This window comes from Schistocerca gregaria, chromosome 2, assembly GCF_023897955.1.
Source record: "Schistocerca gregaria isolate iqSchGreg1 chromosome 2, iqSchGreg1.2, whole genome shotgun sequence".
Classification (NCBI taxonomy): Eukaryota; Metazoa; Arthropoda; class Insecta; order Orthoptera; family Acrididae; genus Schistocerca; species Schistocerca gregaria.
The window spans coordinates 805,089,200-805,115,526 of NC_064921.1; the positions used below are offsets into that span (position 1 = coordinate 805,089,200).

General features: G+C 39.9%; 1 protein-coding gene across 2 annotated transcripts in view; it reads left to right on the forward strand.

Annotated features, from left to right (window-relative positions):
• The window catches only part of LOC126335082 (intraflagellar transport protein 81 homolog), a 136,066-nt gene that overhangs the window by 33,790 nt on the left and 75,949 nt on the right, over positions 1-26,327 (forward strand). For both annotated transcript variants that reach the window (XM_049997977.1, XM_049997976.1), the window contains exons 3-6: positions 1,858-2,038; positions 14,687-14,842; positions 14,930-15,125; positions 25,844-26,007. In XM_049997977.1, coding sequence (XP_049853934.1) covers positions 1,858-2,038; positions 14,687-14,842; positions 14,930-15,125; positions 25,844-26,007 — 697 coding nt within the window. The remainder of the gene's footprint in view (positions 1-1,857; positions 2,039-14,686; positions 14,843-14,929; positions 15,126-25,843; positions 26,008-26,327) is intronic.

Sequence of the window (26,327 nt, forward strand, 5' to 3'; positions counted from 1 at the left end):
ACTTCTCTTCTCCCCAATCCTATTCAATACCTCCTCATTAGTTACGTGATCTACCCATCTAATCTTCAGCATTCTTCTGTAGCACCACATTTCGAAAGCTTCTATTCTCTTCTTGTCCAAACTATTTATCGTCCATGTTTCACTTCCATACAGGGCTACACTCCAAACAAGTACTTTCAGAAACGACTTCCTGATACATAAATCTATATTCGATGTTAACAAATTTCTCTTCTTCAGAAACGCTTTCCTTGCCATTGCCAGTCTACATTTTATATCCTCTCTACTTCGACCATCATCAGTTATTTTACTTCCTAAATAGCAAAACTCCTTTACTACTTTAAGTGTCTCATTTCCTAATCTAATTCCCTCAGTATCACCCGATTTAATTTGACTACATTCCATTATCCTCGTTTTGCTTTTGTTGATGTTCATCTTATATCCTCCTTTCAAGACAATGTCCATTCCGTTCAACTGCTCTTCTAAGTCCTTTGCCGTCTCTGACAGAATTACAATGTCAACGGCAAACCTCGAAGTTTTTACTTCTTCTCCATGGATTTTAACACCTACTCCAAATTTTTCTTTGTTTCCTTTACTGCTTGCTCAATATACAGATTGAATAACATCGGGGAGAGGCTACAACCCTGTCTCACTCCTTTCCCAACCACTGCTTCCCTTTCATGCCCCTCGACTCTTATAACTCACATATGGTTTCTGTACAAACTGTAAATAGCCTTTCGCTCCCTGTATTTTACCCCTGCCACCTTCAGAATTTGAAAGAGAGTATCCCAGTCAACATTGTCAAAAGCTTTCTCTAAGTCTACAAATGCTAGAAACGTAGGTTTGCCTTTTCTTAATCTTTCTTCTAAGATAAGTCGTAAGGTCAGTATTGCCTCACGTGTTCCAACATTTCTACGGAATCCAAACTGATCCTCCCCGAGGTCCGCATCTACCAGTTTTTCCATTCGTCTGTAAAGAATTCGCGTTAGTATTTTGCAGCTGTGACTTATTAAACTGATAGTTCGGTAATTTTCACATCTGTCAGCACCTGCTTTCTTTGGGATTGGAATTATTATATTCTTCTTGAAGTCTGAGGGTATTTCACCTATCTCATACATCTTGCTCACCAGCTGGTAGAGTTTTGTCATGACTGGCTCTCCCAAGGCCGTCAGTAGTTCTAATGGAATGTTGTCTACTCCGGGGGCCTTGTTTCGACTCAGGTCTTTGAGTGCTCATTTATTATTACAGTATTATTATTGTTGTTGTTATTATTTTTATATGGATGGGGGATGGCAGAAACTTAAGTTGTCTGTCATCATTTTGATTTATCATTTCCAACCTGGAATTTACTTTATTATATTGTTCCATACATACCGTTATTTACAATACTTTGCCTAAAATTTTTGCAAACTTATCAGTATCTGTGTGTACTCAAGAATATCATAGTGAAGCTAAGTGTTGGAAAAGTTTACCCACCTATTTCTGCTGCTAATCTTGTCGTATTTGGCTTTTGTATTGTATTGTGTGTTTCTACAGCACATTATTCTATCTGGCTTAAAGTATTTTGTCTGCCTGTTTGTTTTTTAAGCTGATTGCACATTATTGATTTAGTTTATTTTTTTCTTTTTTTTTTAGTGATATTTGTCTGTCATGACTTTATCTGTGCTGTATTACAGATATATTTTGCCAGTTTTTATGAAACACATCTGACTGGTTTTTGCTGTATTTACCATTGTGGAACTTCCCTTTTAAATTTCGAAAGCATTGAAGCCTGCTAATGCTAATTTTATCTTTAGAGGTTTATTTTAATAATTTTTCTTTTACTTCCAATTTTATGTGTTACATTCTTCTTCATTTTAGATCAGTATTCAGACAGGGCTTAGTCCAGGGAGACAAACACATTATTCATCCAATATTGGAATGGCTATTCCAGAATATGGAGGCTCTGAAGAAGAGGGCTTATTTATCGAAGTACCTTGTAAAGGTGGAAGTGCCTCCTGACAAACTTGCTGATCAGGATTTGGCAGCACTTTATGAGCAGGTAACAGTCAGACTCGAACTTTCAAAATTATAGGCTCCTGATGAACTAATAACTTTAAAATCATTGTATCTCCTCCACAATTTATTTGCATCCGCTTACAGAATTTATACTCATTTTTCAGGCATTTCCAGATGCATTCACGGAGTTACACAACACAATTGTCTAATTTGTTTCTCTACTCTGTTGCTGTATTCTAAGGAGTTGCGGATAGCTTTTGCTTTTGTTAAAATGCTTATGTCATTCAGTTAAATTTGGTGACAAGCATTGTGGGTGTGTGTGTATATGAGGGGTGGGGGGACATAGAGGAGGATGCCTGTGTGAAACTTGGGCAACAATGGTAGAAAATTGGTTTAAAAAATATGACACCCAATTGTGGGTTGCTTAGTGTGGCTACTCACATAATGCCATACATTCTAAGGATATTTTAATGATCGTCATAAAACCTTTGTTTGTGTGGCCATCTTCAGCAACAGCTTTTAATGTCTGTTACTGTAGGTTATCTGTCTTGACCTGACTGCAATCTAATTAAAAGGAATTACACCAGACACATTTCACTTTTATTTATAAATCATTGTCCGTGGTTATCGCCGTTTCTTTACATATTCTGCTCTTTCCCTCCTTGTTAGCAGCAGTTGCTGTTAAAAGGCACCATTTCTCATTCCACTTGGCTGTTTTTGGCATTCTGCAGTGTTTGCTGCACTGCAGCGCTGGAAATACTGCAGATTGACAAAAAATGCCAAGTGCAGATGTGAAATGAAGCCTTCCTTTGAGAGGGCATGGCTGACTTCCTTCCCAGTCCTTCCCTAATGCAATGGACTGATGTTCTCACTGTTTGGTCTCCTTCCCCCAAATCCATCAACCAACCAACCAACCCAATGATGAAAGCTAGTTACCAGGGGGGTGTTCAAAAGTCTCTCCGCAGTTCCGTATGATTGTTAGCTAGCGTGCCTTATGCCGCATTGAATATACCGAAATGAAACTCAGTGAAATACAAGTTATTAATTTATTGAATATTTATTTTTACTTACAAATTTTCACATTAAATGTCGAAAGTGTCCCTCCCTGTTGTTGAATACACAATTCAATTAGTCTAATCATGTTTCCAAACACAAGCTGTAACATTTCTTCTGTAACAGAAGCAGTGAAAGTGGATATTGCAGTTTTCAATTCATCAATGGATATTGGAGGTTTTTTATAGACAGTTGCTTTTGCTGCACATCAGAAGAAGAACTCGGGTGGTGTTAGGTCAGGCGATCATGGAGTTAAAAGTCGCTGTGAAATTATGCAATCATCAAAAACATCAGCATGCAGTGACATTGAAATGCAGCCTGTATGCGCAGTTGCACCATCTTGTTGAAAATAACCGTTCAGTATTTCACTTAACACAAGTTCTCCTATGAATGGGTACAGAATATCACTGCAGTATTGTTGTGCATTTATTGCTTCATTGAAAAACCCAGGCAGGTGAACAATCATACAGCATGAGCAACTAACAATCATAAAGATACGGCACTGCGGAGGGACTTTTTGAACACCCCGTACCACAATATTTGTCTTTTTGTAGGAGAATACTGAAAACAGCAGAATCAAATGCTTTTGACAAGTCACAGAACATACAAATTGGCGATATCTTGTCATTCAAATTTTGTGTAATGTGATTTGTGAATTGAAAAATAATGTGTTGTGTGGAGAGACCGTTTTGAAATCCAAATTGAGATTAAGTATCATGTTTGGAGATAGATGTGTTACAGTTCCCGTATACATAATTTTTTCCAATTTCTTTGAAAATGAGATAAGTAGTGAAACGGTTAGTGATTTTGTGTAAAAACTGTGACTTCTCTTTTTCAGTAGAATTTCATTTTCGTTTTCAACCAAACAAGCTTCACATTGAGTTATTGTTGTTCTTAGTTTCAAGATAAACAACACTGAATTACCAGCTGAATGTGAATTACTGCAGATGTTACACTGTAGTGAAATGTGTGTTAGGGAGAGTCATAGTGTTCAATATTGTGTCATTCACTCTTCAGTGTTGTGATATCTCTTGTCATATTAAAACTATATACCAAAATGGGAGTCAAACCTACACTCGTGCCTTACCAGCTGAGCTATCCACGCATGACTCGCGAGCCACCTTTTCAGCTTCAGTTCCTGCTTGTGCCCTTCCTACATCTACATCTACATCTACATCCGTACTCCGCAAGCCACCTGACGGTGTGTGGCGGAGGGTACCCTGAGTACCTCTATCGGTTCTCCCTTCTATTCCAGTCTCGTATTGTACGTGGAAAGAAGGATTGTCGGTATGCTTCTGTGTGGGCTCTAATCTCTCTGATTTTATCCTCATGGTCTCTTCGCGAGATATACGTAGGAGGGAGCAATATACTGCTTGACTCTTCGGTGAAGGTATGTTCTCGAAACTTCAACAAAAGCCCGTACCGAGCTACTGAGCGTCTCTCCTGCAGAGTCTTCCACTGGAGTTTATCTATCATCTCCGTAACGCTTTCGCAATTACTAAATGATCCTGTAACGAAGCGCGCTGCTCTCCGTTGGATCTTCTCTATCTCTTCTATCAACCCTACCTGGTGCGGATCCCACACTGCTGAGCAGTATTCAAGCATTGGGCGAACAAGCGTACTGTAACCTACTTCCTTTGTTGTCGGATTGCATTTCCTTAGGATTCTTCCAATGAATCTCAGTCTGGCATCTGCTTTACCGACGATCAACTTTATATGATCATTCCATTTTAAATCACTCCTAATGCGTACTCCCAGATAATTTATGGAATTAACTGCTTCCAGTTGCTGACCTGCTATTTTGTAGCTAAATGATAAGGGACATATCTTTCTATGTATTCGCATCACATTACACTTGTCTATATTGAGATTCAATTGCCATTCCGTGCACCATGCGTCAATTCGCTGCAGATCCTCCTGCATTTCAGTACAATTTTCCATTGTTGCAACCTCTCGATACACCACAGCATCATCTGCAAAAAGCCTCAGTGAACTTCCGATGTCATCCACCAGGTCATTTATGTATATTGTGAATAGCAACGGTCCTATGACACTCCCCTGCGGCACACCTGAAATCACTCTTACTTCGGAAGACTTCTCTCCATTGAGAATGACGTGCTGCGTTCTGTTATCTAGGAACTCCTCAATCCAATCACACAATTGATCTGATAGTCCGTATGCTCTTACTTTGTTCATTAAACGACTAAGGGGAACTGTGTCAAACGCCTTGCGGAAGTCAAGAAACACGGCATCTACCTGTGAACCCGTGTCTAAGGCCCTCTGAGTCTCGTGGACGAATAGCGCGAGCTGGGTTTCACACGATCGTCTTTTTCGAAACCCATGCTGATTCCTACAGAGTAGATTTCTAGTCTCCAGAAAAGACATTATACTCGAACATAATACGTGTTCCAAAATTCTACAACTGATCGACGTTAGAGATATAGGTCTATAGTTCTGCACATCTGTTCGACGTCCCTTCTTGAAAACGGGGATGACCTGTGCCCTTTTCCAATCCTTTGGAACGCTACGCTCTTCTAGAGACCTACGGTACACCGCTGCACGAAGGGGGGGGGGGGCAAGTTCCTTTGCGTACTCTGTGTAAAATCGAACTGGTATCCCATCAGGACCAGCGGCCTTTCCTCTTTTGAGCGATTTTAATTGTTTCTCTATCCCTCTGTCGTCTACTTCGATATCTACCATTTTGTCAACTGTGCGACAATCTAGAGAAGGAAGCACAGTGCAGTCTTCCTCTGTGAAACAGCTTTGGAAGAAGACATTTAGTAATTCGGCCTTTAGTCTGTCATCCTCTGTTTCAGTACCATTTTGGTCACAGAGTGTCTGGACATTTTGTTTTGATCCACCTACCGCTTTGACATAGGACCAAAATTTCTTAGGATTTTCTGCCAAGTCAGTACATAGAACGTTACTTTCGAATTCATTGAAAGCCTCTCGCATAGCCCTCCTCACACTACATTTCGCTTCGCGTAATTTTTGTTTGTCTGCAAGGCTTTGGCTATGTTTATGTTTGCTGTGAAGTTCCCTTTGCTTCCGCAGCAGTTTTCTAACTCGGTTGTTGTACCACGGTGGCTCTTTTCCATCTCTTACGATCTTGCTTGGCACATACTCATCTAACGCATATTGTACCATGGTTTTGAACTTTGTCCACTGATCCTCAACACTATCTGCACTTGAGACAAAACTTTTGTGTTGAGCCGTCAGGTACTCTGTAATCTGCTTTTTGTCACTTTTGCTAAACAGAAAAATCTTCCTACCTTTTTTAATATTTCTATTTACGGCTGAAATCATCGACACAGTAACTGCTTTATGATCGCTGATTCCCTGTTCTGCATTAACTGATTCAAATAGTTCGGGTCTGTTTGTCACCAGAAGGTCTAATATATTATCGCCACGAGTCGGTTTTCTGTTTAACTGCTCAAGGTAGTTTTCAGATAAAGCACTTAAAAATATTTCACTGGATTCTTTGTCCCTGCCACCCGTTATGAACGTTTGAGTCTCCCAGTCTATATCCGGCAAATTAAAATCTCCACCCAGAACTATAACATGGTGGGGAAATCTACTCGAAATATTTTCCAAATTATTCTTCAGGTGCTGAGCCACAACAGCTGCTGAGCCCGGGGGCCTATAGAGACATCCAATTACCATGTCTGAGCCTGCTTTAACCGTGACCTTCACCCAAATCATTTCACAATTCGAATCTCCGTCAATTTCCTTCGATACTATTGCACTTCTTATCGCTATAAACACGCCTCCCCCTTCACTGTCCAGCCTATCTCTGCGGTATACATTCCAATCAGAGTTTAGGATTTCATTACTGTTTACGTCTGGTTTCAGCCAACTTTCTGTTCCTAGTACTATATGGGCGTTGTGACCGTTTATTAATGAGAGCAGTTCTGGGACCTTTCTATAGACACTTCTGCAGTTTACTATTAGCACATTAATATTGTTATTCCTTGTTGCATTTTGCCTACTCCTGCCTTGCCGCGTCTCAGGAGGCGTCTTGTCGGGCCTAGGGAGGGAATTCTCTAACCTAAAAAAACCCCATGTGCACTCCACACGTACTCCGCTACCCTCGTAGCCGCTTCCGGCGTGTAGTGCACGCCTGACCTATTCAGGGGGACCCTACATTTCTCCACCAGATAGCGGAGGTCGAGAAATTTGCACCCCAGCTCTCCGCAGAATCGTCTGAGCCTCTGGTTTAAGCCTTCCTACTTTTGAAGCTGTACATAAGTTGTACTAAGTACCTCACACGACCAGCACCTTGAAAGAAGGGATATTATGGTGAATGGCTGAGCCACTGCCTGGGGTTGGTTTCCAGAATTAATCTTTCTCTGTGTAGTGTTGTATGTATTGTTGTGAAACTTCCTAGCATGGAGTAGTGCCTGGATAGCTCAGTTGGTGAAAGCACTGCCCCAAAAGAAAATGATCTAGGTTTGTGTACTAGTCTGTCAGTGAGTTTTAAAACATCTGGATATTTCACTACTATTCTTGTCTTGTCACCTTCAAAGGCTGCCCTTGTTAGAATAAAGTGACAACACCCAGAAAACAAGAATTCCTGGCCGATTTAATAGTGAGAGTGATGCTAGCAGTCTGTCTGTCGAGGGGTTATCAGGGTATCCACCAAATAAATTTCGTTGAAAAACTTCACTCAGATGTTGTTTGATCCCATGAAGTGAGAAGAAACGTTCATATCATATGTGAAAATATCTGACACACATCCTCAGTGTTGATGTACGTTACAGGCTGCATAACACAATTATTCTTTCAAACACATTGATAACCTTTTAAATGTTACTAGTCATAAAATAGTGTATTAACTCTGCAATGTTCTGTTTGGGAGTATTACATATCCATATGCACACACGCCCCCCATCCCCTGCACACAAACAAAAGCAAAAGAAAGAGCAATGCTCTTAGCGAAGAATTTAAGGATGAATAATAAACATGGATCAGTAGCATAAATAGTTCAAATAAAATAGTGGAAGTGATGGTGGTAGTAATGGTAATTACAGTTCCAATTTCACATCATAAATCATTCCTCAGTTAGGCCTTTTGAGAGCCTTTGATTGTTATATAGGTTGTTTCAGCAGAAACAGGCATATCTAAATGGTCCGTTTACAGTATGCAGCTGTCTTAATGGAGCAATTCTTGAAGAATCTGTTGCCAGGATACTTGGGCAATATTTCTTTGGCAACAAGGGCTAGAATATACTTGCAAAATGGTAGAGCATCTGCATTTACTTAATGAGCAATGACATAGTACCTCAATTGTGCCCATCCTAGGTGCTGAATCAGTTGCACCAGTCTTCTGTCATTGTCTCCTGGTCACCTGACGCTTTGGCTCTGTATTGTTGTCTATGGGACTTGTTAAAGATCCAAGCTTACAAGTGAAAAACTTGCTAACAAAGTTAAAGGGGAATGCATGTTCCATCTCCATCAGCAATACACCACTGTTGGGTTGAACTATAAAATGCATTGAAGTTGGCAATAACATTTTTAACTATGAATTATGAAACACAAGAAGTAATGATGTAATTGAAATAAATGGTTGTAGGTCCACCATAAGTTACATTTATAAGTTAGTTTTCATTCATTTTTGTGTTTAGTTATAGAAGAAGTTGCAGACCTGTATTTCACCTGCAGTATGCTACAAGTTTGTAAGTAATGATCTTTAATTTATTGCCAGTTGCACTGTTGCCATTCTTGGAAATTATTGAAAGTTGACCATATGTCTTTATATGATGACCCCTTCATAATGGTCTATGCTGGGGCCTTTCAATGTAGCTCCACCTACATTACATCGGTGTCTATAGTCTGCAAACTACTGTAAAGTGTATGCAGAGGGTACAGGTACCAGTTATTAGGGTTTTTTCTCTTTCCATTCACATATGGAATGTGAGAACTATGATTGCTGAAATGCCTTTGTGTGCACTATAATTAGCCTTATCTTGTCCTCTATGGAGTTGTTGTACATTCCTAGATTCATCACGTAAAGTTGGTTCTAGAAACTTTGTATATAGGCTTTCATGGGATAGTTGGCATCCATCTTCAAGCATTTACCAGTTCAATTTTTCAACATCGGTGTGGTCCCCAAGTTGTGGGTTGAATGGAAGGCCTGAACGAGAGACTTTGAAGGTTCTGTGACAAGCTAGACAATGACTTCCTAGACTTGCTCCTTAGGGTTGAGAATTGCACGGACCCCCTAAATGGGTCAGATGTTGACTACACATCAGAGGTGGCTACCGAGATAGCTAACTGTGTGTGGGTTGCACACAAGGGTTTCTTAGATAAAGTGACTCTATCCAGTCACCGAGCGAGGTGGCGCGGTGGTTAGCACACTGGACTCGCATTCAGGAGGACGGCGGTTCAATCCCGCGTCCGGCCATCCGGATTTAGGTTTTCCGTGATTTCCCTAAATCGCTTCAGGTGAATGCCCGGATGGTTCCTTTGAAAGGGCACAGCCGACTTCCTTCCCCATCCTTCCCTAATCCGATGAGACCGATGACCTTGCAGTTTGGTCTCTTCCCCCAGAACAACCCAACCCTCTATCCAGTCCAAATTACAATAGCTGTAGAAGACCCAGAAGTGTCAGTTGAGATCTAAAGAAGTGTCCCTACAGGAGAGAATATTAAAATCCAAATGGTTAACCGTTGAAGCATTCGCAACACTGTGTCAGAATCTGAAGCACTTTGAAGTGCCCTGTTACCATTGCCCTTCTTTGTAATTAGTTGATATCCCCTGTTAGTTCCATTTAATATGTGGTTCACACAGTTGAGCAATATTATAGGGGAGGTTGGAAGAGTGTTTTCTATGCAATCACCTTTGTAAACTGATTGGATTTTCCTAATATTATACCAGTGCCAGTCTGCCACTTGCTTTACTCACCAGTGAGCCTATGTGATCATTACATTTCATATTCCTACAAATTCTTACTCCCAAGTAGTTGTATGAATTGACAGCATTGAACTCTGACTCTTTCATATTGTAGTCATAGGATACTACATATTTTTAGATTTTATGAAATGCTCAGTTTTACATTTCTGAACATTTAAAATAAGTTGCCATTTAGGATCTGTTTCAAATCTTATCAAGAACTAGCTGAATATTTGTGCAGCTTTTTTCAGACAGTACTTATTTGTAAATAGCTGCATAATCTGCTAAAAGCATGACTTCATCCAAGATAATGTGCTGTGTTCTCTCTGCCAAGAAATCCTTGATCTAGTCACAACTTTTGCATGCTACCAAACATGATTGTAATTTCAGTACTGAGTTAGATGGTTTTCTGAAATCAAAAAATAATACATCTACCTGACTGCCTTCATTGACGATTTTCAGTATGTCATGTGAGAACAGTGTGAGCTGGGCTTCATGTGATCAATGTTTTTTAAATCTGAGCTGCTGGGCACAGGTTTTTGTTTGAAGGATGTACGATGGACTGTAATTAACAAAGCAGCTAACTCAGCTGCAAACTGGGTATAAAATCTGGTAGGGATTCCATCAGGTTCTGGGGCATTATCCAATTTTAACAGTTTCAGCGGTTTCGCAACACAGGGCTCAGTCTTGAATACCTTATTGTTCTTCTTATATATTAATGACTTGCCATTCTATATTCATGAAGATGTAAAGCTAGTTCTTTTTGTTGATGATACAAGTTTGGTAATCACATCCAAAAAAATAGGAATTAGCTGAGTAATTTATAAATAATGTCTTTCAGAAAATTATTAAGTGGTTCTCTACAAATGAACCCTATGAAATTTTGAGAAAACACAGTATATACAATTCTGTAAATCAACATTATTGATAAATGTAGACTTTGAACAGAAGTCTTTTGTTAAGGCAGAATATTCAAAGTTTCTGGGTGTGTGCATTGATGCAAAATTGAATTGGAAGAAACACATTGATGATATGCTCAACAGTTAGGTTTAGCTACTTATGCTATCAGAGTTACTGCAAATTTTAGTGATAAACATATCTGTAAATTAGCCTACTATGCCTGTTTTCATTCACTGCTTTCATATGGTATCATATTTTGGGGTAATTCATCATTAAGAGAAGAAGTATTCATTGCACAAAAGTGTGTAATCAGAATAATATCTGGAGCCACCCAAGGTCACCTTGCAGACATATATTTAAGATACTCAGGATATTCACAGCACCTTTGCAGTACATATATCCACTTATGTAATTTGTTGTTAATAACCCACCCCAATTCAAAAATAATAACAAAGTCCAAAGCTACAACACTAGAAGAAAGGATGATCTTCACTATTCTAGTGGTTTAAATCTGACTTTGGCACAGAAACGGGTGAATTATGCTGTCACAAAGTGAAAACTTGTGTTAAACTGACACATACAATCATTACAAAATTATCTGTGGAACAAGTATTAATGTAATGTAACACCACTAACACAAATTATATTTTATTCATCTTTGCAGTGCTACAAGAATCAAAGTATGGCATTGTTCCTCCTGGGTGTCCCTTTGTAAAGGAACATTTCAAAATGGAGTTAAGCATATCAGCTTTTGCTTTACTACCCTCATTTTCAGATCGTTTCCGTCAGTGTCTGGACACTAACTTTGGAGCTAATAATAGCCCTTACACGTGACCAGAATTTCTCCAGGTTTTGTGAAAGATCTTTAAACAAGATTGTCTCTCGGGCTTCACATATTGTCTCTTGATAGCCAAATGCACTCCATTCAGCATCTCTCTCTCTCTCTCTCTCTCTCTCTCTCTCTCTCTCTCTCTCTCTCTCTCTCTCTGTGCTCTGTTTTACACCTATTATGCAGTAGTCTCTGTTTCTTGAGAGAAGTTTCTTTACAATGATTGTATATCATGGAGGGTCCCTCCCCCCATGAACTGTTGCAGTAGGTAATATCTATCAAGTGCATGGTCAGCTATTCTTTTAAACGTGAATCATAGCTTCTCCACATACTTCTGTCCTGAGCTAAAAGATTTAAGTTCCTCATTGATATATGACATTAATACTTCTTTATCTAGTTTACTGAACATATAAATTTTTCTACTTGTTGTAGTTGCCCTTTGTAACTTGATCGTTGTTATTGCTGCAACTGCCTTGTGGTTACTGATGCAAGTTTCATTGTGAGCAACCTCTTCTTATGTGTGGGATTCCATTATTTGTTCTAAGTAGTTTAGTGATGTCTCACAGAATGTCTTATCATGCCTGCTACTAAAAAAAACTGTAATTATCCCAATTCATTGTTGGATGATGAAAGGGGGGTCAGGGGGGGGACGTTTCCTTGGATCTTGACTGACACTTCTGGGTCTTTTGCAGCTATTGTAGTCTGGACTGGTTGGAGAGATGCCTAATTTTAAAAAAAATCTTATGTGCCCCCTGGGTAGCAGACTCTAAACCGTAGTGCACATCTGACCTGTTTGGGGGGGACCCTGCAATTCTCGGCCATATGGGGGCAAGTCTAGGAAGTCACAGTCTAGCTTGCCAACAGAACCTTCACAGTCCCAGGTTCAAGCCTTTCACTCAGTTCAGAAGTAGGGGGCCATGATTTTTTCTGGGGACAGTGCTGCAGATTCTGAACTTTGTTGAATCTCCTTGAGCAAGGCTTGTACATTTAATTAACAGGAAAGCCACTATTTTGAAAAAAAAAAATGGTGCTTCTTCTGTTATATTCAATAGCTATTGGATGTCTTCTACTGATAACTTAATATGTACAGTATTATGTTGGTATTTCTCAAAGAAAATATTTACACTGTGTGATCAAAAGTATCCAGACACCTGGCGGAAAATGACTTACAAGTTCATGGTGCCCTCCATTGGTAATGCTGGAATTCAGTATGTTGTTGGTCTACCCTTAGACTTGATGACAGCTTCCACTCTTGCAGGCATACGTTCAATCAGGATATGGAAGGTTTGTTGAGATATCAATGTTGGTTGGTGAGGCCTGGCATGAAGTCAGCATTCCAAAACATCGCAAAGGTGTTCTATAGGATTCAAGCCAGGACTTTGAGCAGGCCAGTCTATTACAGGGATGTTATTTTCGTGTAACCACTCGCCACAGACCGTGCATTATGAACAGGAGCTTGATCGTGTTGAAAGATGCAATCGCCATCCCCAAATTGCTCTTCAACAGTGGGAAGCAAGAAGGTGCTCAAAACAATCAATGCAGGCCTGTGCTGTGTTAGTGCCACATAAAACAAGGGGTGAAAGCCCCCCCCCCCCTCCCCTCCATGTGAAACAGGATCACACCATAACACCACCGACTCTGAGTTTTAATGTTGGCACTACACACGCTTGCAGATGACATTCACTGGGCATTCGCCATACATACACAGCCTGCCATCGGATCGTCACATTGTGTGCCTTGATTCGTCACTCCACACAACGTTTTTACACTGTTCAATTATCCAATGTTTACGCTCCTTACACCAAATGAGGTGTTGTTTGACATTTACCGGCGTGATGTGTGGCTTATGAGCAGCTGCTCAACCATGAAATCCAAGTTTTCTCACCTCCTGCCTAACTATCATAGTACTTGCAGTGGATCATGATGCAGTTTGGAATTCCTGTGTGATGGTCTGGATAGATGTTTGCCTCTTACACATTACGACCATCTGCAACTATCAGCTGTCTCTGTCACTCAACAGACTTGGTTGGCCTGCACACTTTTGTGCTGTATGTGTCCCTTCATGTTTCCATTTCACTATCACTTCGGAACCAGTGGAACTAATGATGTTTAGGAGTGTGGAAATCTCACATACAGACTTATGGTACAAGTGACACCCAATGACCCGACCACGTTCGAAGTCCTTGAGTTCCGTGGAGTGCCCCGTTCTGCTCTCTCAGTGTCTAATGACTACTGAGGTCGCTGATATGGAGTTCCTGGCAGTAGGTGGCAGCAAAATGCACCTAATATGAAAAAACATGTTTTGGAGGGTGTCTGGATACGTTTAATCACTGTTACTTGTCATGCATCTCAGTGACCACTGCTACTTTATTTATCACTACACAACTTTTCTAAAACATACATCTTAATCTTCAAGTGAGGATTTTATTTAGTTTATGCACAGTAAAACATGATGTATTTTGGTGTGCAAAATTTAATATTGTCCATCCTAGTTACTCGGATCAAAATAAAATAAAAGCAGCTCCATGCAAGAGATTAGAAGCCTGCCTGATACTGATGTTTCATGGAAATGTAAGTAATGTGTTTTATTTTGATGAGTTTGGCAAAAATGCCAGACCTCTGCAACTAACATGAATGCATGGATGCAATTAGCATTACTTTATCATATTATTCTTGCAAAAAAATGTAAATTCATTATAAATCGAATTGCATACATGTTCTTAACTTTTTAGAACATGATGCATTTTATTCTTATTGAAATAACTGGGGATACTGCAAGATAAAATAGTTCAAAACAGAATTGTAGAAGTCCATAAACCAAAGGAATTTCACTACCTGAAAATGGAAACAGAAGTTTAAAACATGTGTTAATAATAAACTAATGTTAAGTGAATGGTGATAGAATCAGTCTGATAAGATATAGAAAGTAATTAAAACATCTGATACATTCGTTATAACCTCCACTGCTGAATATTATGTATTACTCTGCTGTACTGACTGTATGTTTATTTTTAAAAAGTATGAGAATCTCATTGAAGATTTTAAAGCAGTTCACAAAGAAAGTGAAGTGCTGAAGAAGAGTGCAAATTCAATAGCAGAGCTGCGCACTGACATAGAAGCAATGGAGAAGGAGAAGGAAATTGTCTTGAAAAGAATAGAAAGAATGGAAAGAAAGGTATGAAATGTTTCACTACACTGCCTTTATCTGTCAGTTTTTTGTGTAACTAAAATGTAAAAGACTTTTATTTCTTTTGTGGATCAGATTGAGAATTTGCCAACCAGAGATGCCATGCTTGAAGCAGCTCATGCCCTGAGGCTGGAGCGTGAGAGGGAAAAGGAGCTGGAATTACAGAAACATGAACAGCAGACTATTTTGCACCACACTGAACAACGGGCTCAGAGATTGCAGAAGCAGTTGAAAGAGCTTAGACAATCAGCAGTTGGAGCAACTCCAAAAGGTATGAGGTTTTGAATTATATTAAAGGTACCAGTGTACAAAAATCAATATGCTTATGAGGATTGTGAATTGTAACAGAATCAGTGTTCTTTCACTGTTCTTTCCATCCATTCATTCATAATTTTTCTTTTATTTTGTCAAGAAAGTAGATCTCCAGGGATTTGGAAAAAGTCACAGTCTATATTAACAAAAGAGGAGTGACTTGTAGGAACTTAATCTGTGCACAGTATTAACAGTGTATTTCACTATACAGTTTAGTGCTATTTGTGCTCACAACAGATGTATGTGGAAGAAGCTATTGAACCTTAACCTTCCAGAGGAAGAACTTTCTTTGTTGTAACCTAAGGGGAAACTGAGAAGACAAAGAAAAGGTGTAGAGAGTTGGTGAATCTCATTACTTGCAGTTCAGTAGTTCTCATGTATATCCACAAGCTATTAACATAGTCTACACTAACAATGAAATAAAAGAAGTAGACAGCAGTAAATTTTTGGGGCTGTAGATACAGCACAATTTTAACTGCAAAACCCATACTCCACAACTAATGAAGCATATACTTCAGTTACATTTGCTATATGCATGATTACTGCTCTAGGTGAATTGAAAATGAAGAATCTAGTCTATTCTTCATATTTTCCAGTGACTAATGAGTTGCAGAATAATTTTTTGTGGGAATTCATTGTACAGTGATGGTTTTTCAAAATACAGATGTGTGTTATGAAAATTGTTCCTGATCTTAGTTCTAGAACATCCTACAGATATCTCTTCAAAAAACTTGATATATTGACAACTGCCACACAATACATATATTTTTCATTGTGAATAAATATGCTTCGGTTGTACTTGACAAATCCTTTATTTGGATAAAATCATACATGACTTGGGTTTCAGGATGTAAATCCAATCTTCAGGTGCTGTGCAAGACAAGGTAAACAAAGAGAGGTTGTTCACAAAATTAACTAACAGTAAAAGAGCCTATTACAAATCTGAACATCAGGTTATGCCTGGACTGCGTACGAGGAAGTCATACCAGTCATTTGAAAAATCCAACAAATTGTGAGGCATTAAAAGGTTCTCTGAGTCAACCAGTACCACAAGGATAAACAGGGCTAACAAAAATTAATGCAACGTCAAATAAAGCACACATTACCAGCATAATGTACCCTATGAACCAACTTCGAACAACTAGACATGTGGCATAGTCTTAAGAAATTACAATGAAGGCACAAAAGCCACAGAATGTCAATTGGTGAACCTCAGAAGTGTCTGACCACATAAGTGCTCAGCCCATCGCATATCACAGAAGCCCAGCAAGGCTTCTCAACAGACTGATGTGTGAACCAAATGAAAGTCTTGTGTCCTGTGTACACTTGTAAGTCAGAGAGTGGTTGCTGTTGGAACTTATTCCAAGGGCTAAAGATACTGCTGAAGAAATAGGCTGTACTGCCACATTTCCTCCCAAATGCCATGCTGCTAACAGTGCTAATACCATCTTACTTGGGCCGAGCAAGGTAGAGCAGTGGTTAGCACACTGAACTTGCATTCGAGAGGACGATGGTTCAATCTTGCGTCCAGCCGTCCTGACTTAGGTTTTCTGTGATTTCCCTAAATCGCTCCAGACAAACGCCGGGATGGTTCCTTTGAAAAGGCACAGCTGACTTCTTTCCCCGTCCTTCCCTAATCCGATTAGACCAAAGACCTCGCTCTCTGGTTCCCTACCCCACAACCACTCAACCCAACCACTTTACTTATGAATGACCTTATCTAAAATAGGCCTAGTAAGGAGCAAACAATAAAAGCAAGACATACAATGTACACTGCAATTGTCAACAAATAAAAACAATAAAAATGTGTAATGGAATTGTCAATAAATAAAATTAATAAAACCTTAGTACAAAATATAAAATTCATAAAACTGTAGTATAAAATATAAAAGGGGGCAAACTGACATACCACCCACAAAACATAATAGTGGAAGATAAACAATATACAGAGTACATCGTATGATGAGTGTAAGGCTGTGGATGCAGATAGTGCAACACAACTTATAGGGTAACCTATACAATCATAGCGCTTAAAATTTCCAGTAACAGAGAAACCAGCATGACTAGTAAAGTAAACACATAAAAATATACATAATTCCAGAATTTCACCTTAGGTACTACTCTGAATAGTGATATATTATGTACAGCCACAGCCTGTTAAAAGAGAACTTGACAATAGTAAATATGTACATAGCTGCAGAGTTACACATTTCGTATCAAGCTGAGGAACAATGTGTGTGTACAACCCATTAACTAGGGAGATGTTTGATCTCTGTGGGCATTATCCCTATTGTTTATGCACCTAAAAATAATGGGCAGTGTTGGATCCATCATGAGGAGAGTGTAGTTTTTCCATATAATGATGGTGGTAATTATGGTATCCGATGCCCACGGTGTGAAGATAGATATGTCAGACTCAAAGGGTGAAGTTTTCAGACTAGGTTTAGAGAATATTGTACCACTCATAATCTGAAGTCAGCTTTAGTAGTGCATTTGGCATTAATAAGCAAAGCCTGCATAACATTAAAGATGATTTAGGACTTTTTTTTGCAAAACTAGGTTGAAATTTTCTTTTAATGGCTTGTATGTAATATATTGCTCCTCAGGTTAGTACCTAATTTGTAACTCTGCCACTGTGTATCTATTTAGTGTTTTTAGGAGTTTATTTTACTGATCACTCTGGTTCCTCTGCTACTGGAGATTTTCTTTGCTACGATTATGTAGGTTATTCTATACATGATGTTGCACTATCTGCAATCGGAATACTGTGTGTGATGACATTTCTCCCACTATTATGTTTTATGTCTGGTATGTCAGTTTGGCCCCTTATACAATTTGTACCACAATTTATTAATTTAACAGAGAAGCTGAGTCACAGATAGGCACAATGAAAAGACTCTCAGAAAGTGTGCTTTCAGCCAACAAGGCCTTCATCAAAATAGACAATGCAAAACACACACACACACACACACACACACACACACACACACACACACACACACACACACACACACAAAACACGATCACAGTCTCTGGCTTCTGAAGCCTTTGTTGGGTCTATCTGCTTGTCAGCATCTCCGCTATAATGATGAGTAGCAACTGTCACTTTCATAATACTGTTACATTCCAGCCTGGATTTTCCACTGTTTGGTTTTATTAATTTTATAATTTATTCTAAGGTTTTATTAATTTTATTTCTTGACAGTTTTATTCTACTTTCTTAGTATTTTTATTGCTTGACAATTCAATTCCATTACACATTGCATCTCTTGCTTTTTGTTTTTTGCTCTGTAATAGGCCTATCTTAACTACTGCCATTTGTAAGTAAGATGGTATTAGCGCTATTACCTGTAGTAGCGGGTGGTAATTGGAAGGAAACATGGGGGTGCGACCCTGCTCTCTGATGTATATGGGTACACAGAAGTCCTATTGCGGTTCGTACACCAGTCGGTTGAGTGTGTCGCTGCACTTCCCACGATATGTAGAGGGCTAGGCATTTATATGGTCAAATACTTTTGAGGTTCACAAATCGGGATTCTATGGCTTTTGTGCCTACATTGTAACTTCTTAAGCCCACACCACATGTCCTGCTCACAGTTGGTTCAGAGGTTACATTAGGCTGGTAATGTGAACTTTATTTGCTGCTACATTAACGTTTTTTTGGTTAGGCCCTGTTTATGTGGTGTGGTACTGGTTGACTCGGAGAACCTTTTCGTGCATCACTTGCATGGGATCTCAGATACTACTTGATAAATTTGGTGGATTTTTGAAATGACTGGTATGACTTTCTTGTAAGCAAGTGGAGGCATAATCTAATGTTCACATTTGTAATGGTCCCTTTTAATGTTAGTTAATTTCATGAAGAATACCTTTTAGTCATCATTATTTTTTTTTTTTTTAGTACCTTAAGATACGATTTACTTTCTGAAATCCAGGTTGAGTACATGATTTTATCCAAATAAAGGATTTGTCAAATACAACTAGAGCAGATTTATTCATAATGAATAATTGTAGCAACAATTGTGGATATGCTGCAAAGAGTGTATTATGATAATACATACATTCAGTAATGTTTTTGTTGGCTCTTGTTATTTTTGCTGTTGTAACCATCAGTCTGAAGGCTGGTTGTGGGTGCAGCTCTCCACACAAGTCTATCCTGTGCAACTCTCATCGTCCATGCATAAATACTGCTACTTGCATTTATGTAAACCTGCTTACTTTAGTCAAGCCATCACCTGCTTCTATTATCTAGCCCCCTCTCTGTTCAAGGGTGTCAGCAATAGTACAAAAAGAACAGATAGAAGGGGGTACATTTGTATCCAACAACACAGCACATGAAATGCTTTATGGGTTGTATGATGGGGTTAAAGGTTTAATTAAGGGACTTTATGTTGGTCACCTCAGTTGATAAAGTCTCCATAGAAATTATTAAAATTGATGTCTTACGTTATTCTGCAATTAATATTAGCAAAATAATTCAAAAATGTTTGTTATATTAAACAATTTCATTGTTGTGAGTTAATTAAAATGCACAGTTTTGACTTATTTCCATATCCCAGAGACCTTTCAGCCAAGATCTATGGACTATGACTAATGCAGTGTACTCTATTGTGATTACGGCGATACAGATGTAGATGAATGTATTTTCATAGCAGTGTCCCTCTCTTTTTATTCTGTCCTGGACTCCCTCATCTTGCCAAAGTCTCTGATTTAACCACATTCAGCAGGGTACCTCGCTGACTGTCCTAGGCTGAAATTTCTGTAGTGCCATAGTCCAATCCCTTCCATTACTACCCATTTAACCATACATCCTCTCTTCATCTTGCCTGTACTGGACTGCAGTGGTGAGGCAATGGAGCTCTCTCTCTCTCTCTCTCTCTCTCTCTCTCTCTCTCTCTGTCTGTGTGTGTGTGTGTGTGTGTGTGTGTGTGTGTGTGTGTGTGTGTGTGTGTGGGCGGCTGGGCGCGCTCCTGTGCGCGCACCTGCGTGCATGTGCCTGCATGTGTGTGTGTTTTACAGAACAGTACAATGGAAAATCCAGGAGAGAATAATGAAAATATTATGAAAATGATAGGTTACTCCTCACTGTATAATGAAGACAGGCACAACAAAAAGACTGCCAAACAAGTGAGATTTTGACAAAAGACTTTCTCCTAAAGTAGATAACACACACACACACACACACACACACACACACACACACACACACACACACACACTTTGATACAAGCACAACTAACATTCACATGACAACTGTCTCTGGCTGCCAAGGCCAGACTGCAATTGATTGCACATACTGGCAGAAGCATTCTGGGTGGTGGGGCTAAGAAAGAGGCTAGGGCAGAGAGGGGGAGTGATAATAGGGTAGGGCTGGGGTGGTAAAGTTCTGCTTGTGGGAGCATACAAGGACATTGTGGGGATGCAGCATGGTGCAGTTGGGAGATTTATGGGAGGGGAGGAGACATGTAGCTGCTAGCATGAGTTTCTTAGAAGTAGATACCTTAAGGGTTGCAAAGCAAATCAAATCGCTTGATATGGGCAAGTCTTCAGGTCCAGATTGTATACTGATTAGGTTCCTTTCAGATTACGCTGATACAATAGCTTCCTAATTAGCAATCATATACAACTGTTCGCTCACCGATAGATCTGTACCTACAGATTGGAAAATTGCAAGGTCGCACCAATGTTTAAGAAGGGTAGTAGGAGTAATCCATCGAACTACAGACCTATATCATTTACGTCAGTTTGCAGTAGGGTTTTGGAACATATGCTGTATTCAAACATTATGAATCATCTCAAAGGGAACGATCTATTGATACGTAATCAGCATCGTTTCAGAAAACATTGTTCTTGTGCAACACAGCTAGTTCTTTATTCACACGAAGTAATGGCCGCTATCGACAGGGGATCTCAAGTTGATTCCGTATTTCTAGATTTCCGGAAAGCTTTTGACACCATTCCTCACAAGCGACTTCTAATCAACCTGCGGGCCTATGGGGTATCATCTCAGTTGTGCGACTGGATTCGTGATTTCCTGTCAGGAAGGTTACAGTTCATAGTAGTAGACACTAATCATCAAGTAAAACTGAAGTGATATCAGTGTTCCCTAGGCAAGTGTCCTGGGACCTCTGCTGATCCTAATCTATATAAATGACCTGGGTGATAATCTGAGCAGTTCTCTTAGGTTGTTCACAGATGATGCTGTAGTTTACCGTCTAGTAAGGTCATCCGAAGACCAGTATCAGTTGCAAAGCGATTTAGAAAAGATTGCTGTATGGTGTGGCAGGTGGCAGTTGATGCTAAATAACGAGAAGATCCACATGAGTTCCAAAAGAAATCTGTTGGAATTCGATTACTCGATAAATAGTACAATTCTCAATGCTGTCAATTCAACTAAGTACCTGGGTGTAAAAATTACGAACAACTTCAGTTGGAAAGGCCACATAGATAATATTGTGGGGAAGGCGAACCAAAGGTTGCGTTTCATTGGCAGGACACTTAGAAGGTGCAATAAGTCCACTAAAGAGACAGCTTACACTACACTAGTTCGTCCTCTGTTACAATATTGCTGCGCGGTGTGGGATCCTTACCAGATGGGATTGACGGAGGACATTGAAAGGGTGCAAAAAATGGCAGCTCATTTTGTATTATCACGTAATAGGGGAGAGAGTGTAGCAGATATGATACCTGAGTTGGGATGAAAGCCATTAAAGCAAAGACTATTTTCGCCGCGGCGAGACCTGTGTACAAAATTTCAGTCACCAACTTTCTCTTCTGAATGCAAAAATGTGATCATCAAAATAAAATAATAGAAATCAGAGCTCGAACAGAAAGGTTTAGGTGTTCATTTTTCCCGCGCGCTGTTCGGAAGTGGAATAGTAGGGAGATAGTATGATTGTGGTTTGATGAACCCTCTGCCAAGCACTTAAATGTGAATTGCAGAGTAATCATGTAGAAGTAGATGTAAAGAGACTGTGGATTTATTGATGGAATAAAAGGCTGTGTAGTGCTGGAGTGGGAGCAGGGAAAGGGATAGGTGGGTGAAGGACAGTGACTAACAGTGGTTGAGATCAGGGGAATTATGGGAATGTAATGTATTGCAGGGAAAGCTGCCATCTGCACAGGTCATAAAAACTGTTCATGTGGACAGACAGCTTGTCGGTTGTAATACTCATGTGGAATGTAGCACAATGGTTGCAGTTTAGCTTGTATATCATGTGACTGTTCACACAGGTAGCCCTGCCTTTGATGGGATAGATGATGCTTGTGACCAGGCTGGAGTAGTTGATAGTGGTAGGGTTTATGGGGCAGGACTTCCATCTAGATCTATTATAGGGACATAGCCATGAGGCAAGGGGGATGGGGTCAGGGGTCGAGTAGGAATGGATGAGGATACTGTGTAAGTTTTGTGGACAGAGAATGAGGGCAGAATAGTGGTTAGGATATCCCTCATTTCAGGTCACAATGAGAGGTAGTCGAAACCCTGATGGAGGATGTGATTTAGTTGCTCCAGTCCTGGGTGGTCTGAGTCACAAAGAGAATGCTCCTTTGGGGGCAGACAGTGGGACTTAAGGAGGTGGTGGCTGACTGGAGAGAGAATGCACAAGTGATCTGTTGCTGTACAAGATTAGAAGGGTAATTTCTTTCTGTGAAGGGCTCAGTGAGACCCTTGGTATATTTGGAGAGGGACTGCTCATCACTACAGAGGTTATGGCCAGAAGTGGTTAGGCTGTCTGGAAGGGATTTCTTGGTATGGAATAGGTGGCAGCTATTGGTGGAGGTATTGTTGATGTTTGGTAGATTTGATATGGACGGAGGCACTGATGTAGTCATCTTTGAGGTGCAGGTCAACATAAAGGAAGATGGCTTGCTGAATTCAGGAGGACCAGGTAAAGCAATTGAGGGAGAAGGTGTTGGGTTTCTGGAGGAATGTTGGTAAGGTGTTCTCTCCGTTGGTCCAGATCGTTAAGGTATCATCAGTGAATTTGAACCAGCTGAGGGGTTTGGGATTCTGGATGGTTAGGAAGGATTCCTGGATGCCTCTAGATGGCCCATGAGAAGATTGACATATCCTATCTGTCACCCTCCCCGTCCGTCTCCTCTTTAACCTCAATACCCACATTGCTTCTCCCATCATGCACTATCACTCACAGTCTGGTCTTTGTGCCTGAAGAAGGTGGTCATGGGTGTGTGAGTTGTGCATGCATTTAGAAGACGGCCTTTTGGGCAAATGCTCAGTTGTTTAGGAGTATTTTTTTTGTGCCTGTCTGCGACTCAACACCACTATATGGTGAGTTGCAATTTATCCTTTTCATAATTCTGTCTTTAATCAAACAATCCAACTGTAGAGGGGTCAGGATGTTGCCTAATGTTGTTAACCTCGTTACATTATACAATGTTCGTGTAGTATGGAAGACAGAACAGCAGATGCAACAAAGCAGCTCCTTGGCCATCAAGGAATCACACACAGGCAGCAAGAAAAAATTTTATTTAGCAGAATTCATACAGCACTCGAAGACATCCTGTTGACAGTGTACAACATCTGCAGGCAGCCAAGCCTGTGTTGGCAGAACATTGGTGGCCTGCTGGCTGTTCATAGATGACAGTAGTGAGAATACTTTATACCCGTGGTCTTATGGCCAAAACAGCTGGTCACCAACAGCCTAAAGCTCAGAAATGCTAAATGCCAGCAGCTGGTGACGGGAGGTCGGTAACGAGTTGCCCTCAGGTGCGGTTGGCGAACTGAAGACACCACAGAGTGGCTTCCTGGAGTTAGGCTACAGTAGCCCCCCCTCCCTCAGCTGAAGCATCATTTCAGCTCCTGATAGCATCAGCACTAGGCGCAACCAGCCCCAGCAGCAGCTCCAGGGCTAGATGTATGGTAACCAGTTTGCTTCAGTGCCAAATTCATACTTTGTCACGCCTTTCTAGCTTTCGGCAGCACAATGTGGTGGAAACTGTCTGGTTCACCTAGGTGCCAGTTATGGACTCAGCTTTGGAAATATAGTGGTGCAACACAATCAAAATCCAATTCGTGCAGTGTCAGAGTTCAGTCAGCTACTAACCAAGTCTGAAGGGACACCTGTAAATTGACTCCATAGCGAGAACCAAGCCAATAGTCCCACTGGTGCACACTTCCATTGCATGAACACTGCTAGGGAATTACAAGTGGCTCAGATCAGTCCTGGGCCAGCTCACACACAGGATTCTGGTAGACATGACCTTATTGGAGGGCACTCCTGCCAACAAGTACCATTTAAGCAGTGCTACCATGGCAGTCGATAGTAACATTGCACCAGCTGTCCGCTTTCTTTAGTTATGCCAGATTGTGTCACTACATTCAATAGTTTGAGGGACCGTTTTTATGTTACCAGCACTTGCTGTCTGAAACCTAACCCTGCATACAAGCTCTATCACCTGGCTGGTATGACTCCACCACTTCAGTGTTATGCAATCGTCTGCAGAGAGAGAATGAAGTGCTCCACGTCTGTACTACAGCCACCCTGTGGCATTCAGCAGGCTATGCAAAGGCTAAAATAAAAAAAAATAATAATTCCTCAAAGCTGCTGCAGACTATTAACAACAAACTTGGACCAAAGTGGAGCTGCGGTCAACTTCAAAATCCATCACTGGATGAAACCATCAGAACAGCTAGCTCCTGGCCACCACTGAATCTGGGAAGTTCAGAAATCCTTCAGCAGACTGCAGACAGGGACAATATATAAAGCAGATCATTTAAAATGGAGATAATTGGTACTGCTCCCACCATTTCCTCCCACCCCCTCCCACCACTTTGCAATTGTGGTGAAGCCATTAAATCTAACAAGCATATTCTTCACCTGATTGTTCCACCCTGATTGCAATCTTGAGGACTTCATGTTAGTTGCTTGTAATGTAGTTGATATCGCATAATTTTTGAATAAACTAGCCTCTGATTTTTAATATACAGGGTGGTCAGAAACAGTCTGAAAAACTTGTAAGGGTGTTGCAGGGGAAGTTGTACTGAAAATAATTATTAAAAAAAAATTCATTTGATTGTGCCATTTCTTAGTTATTTGGCACTGAAGTTAGCCAGTCAGGTCACTGCCCACACAGATTCAAGCACTTGCTTGTACCAAAATGCAATAATGCACAGACATCCATGGCCCATATGTTACTACTTGTTGAAATGCTGATTACCACTAGAATGTGCTTTTTGGAAATGATAAATTTAAGCTATGTAAGCAAAAGTTACATTTGTTTGGTTTGAGGAAACCATATGAAGAACATTTTCCCCAACACTTTTACTTGAATTTTTGTTCTTAATGATCTGATTGGCTAACTTCAGTGCAAAATAAATAAAAAAATGAAATAAACTATCAATTTTTTTCTTAAAAAAATTATTTCTCACCACAGTCTCCTCTGCAACATCATTACTAGCTTTTCAGATTGTTTCTGGCCATCCTGTGTAATACATGATTTGTGTTGTAAGTGCAATAATTGTCATACAGTTCTATTCCCATAACTTTTACTTCTTTAGTATTCCTTTAATAATAATAAACAAAGGACTTGTATGATTATTTTGCATTAATTGATAGTTAGGTGCTCTTCTTTTGTATCTCATTTTATTATTATCTTTTGGTATGATTTTGTTCTGTATTCTGTGGTTGATAGTTTCATATAATTTTCTTTTTTAAGGATTGTTACAGCGTTTAGAAGAAGAGACAAATGTTAATACTTACATTGTGAAGCAAAAATTGCCGAAAGAAATAGAAATGAAGAAACGAGAAGTTGAAATACTCCAGAATGTAGCTTCAGATGCATCATTAGGCAGAGGAGACTTGGAGACACTGAATAGGAAGGTATGTTTCCTGCTTCATGTGTAATACTTTTCCATAATGTTTCCTGCCACAAAGTTAAGAATATTCCTGGTAACTGCCAGAATAATTCATGCCTTTGCGGCACTATCATTTTGTTAGTTCGTTATTTATCAGGGCTATAGTCTTGTAATTATTTATAATTTAACTGCAAATGTAAAATTTATGTATTAAAATGGTTGATTTCATCATGGTTTAAGTTTTTTATTTCTTGTCCGCTTGGATAAACGTTCATATTAAAGCACTGCTTTTGTGATGGGGAGGTGCACCCACCTAAGATAGGACCTGCCTGGTGGATTAATTAC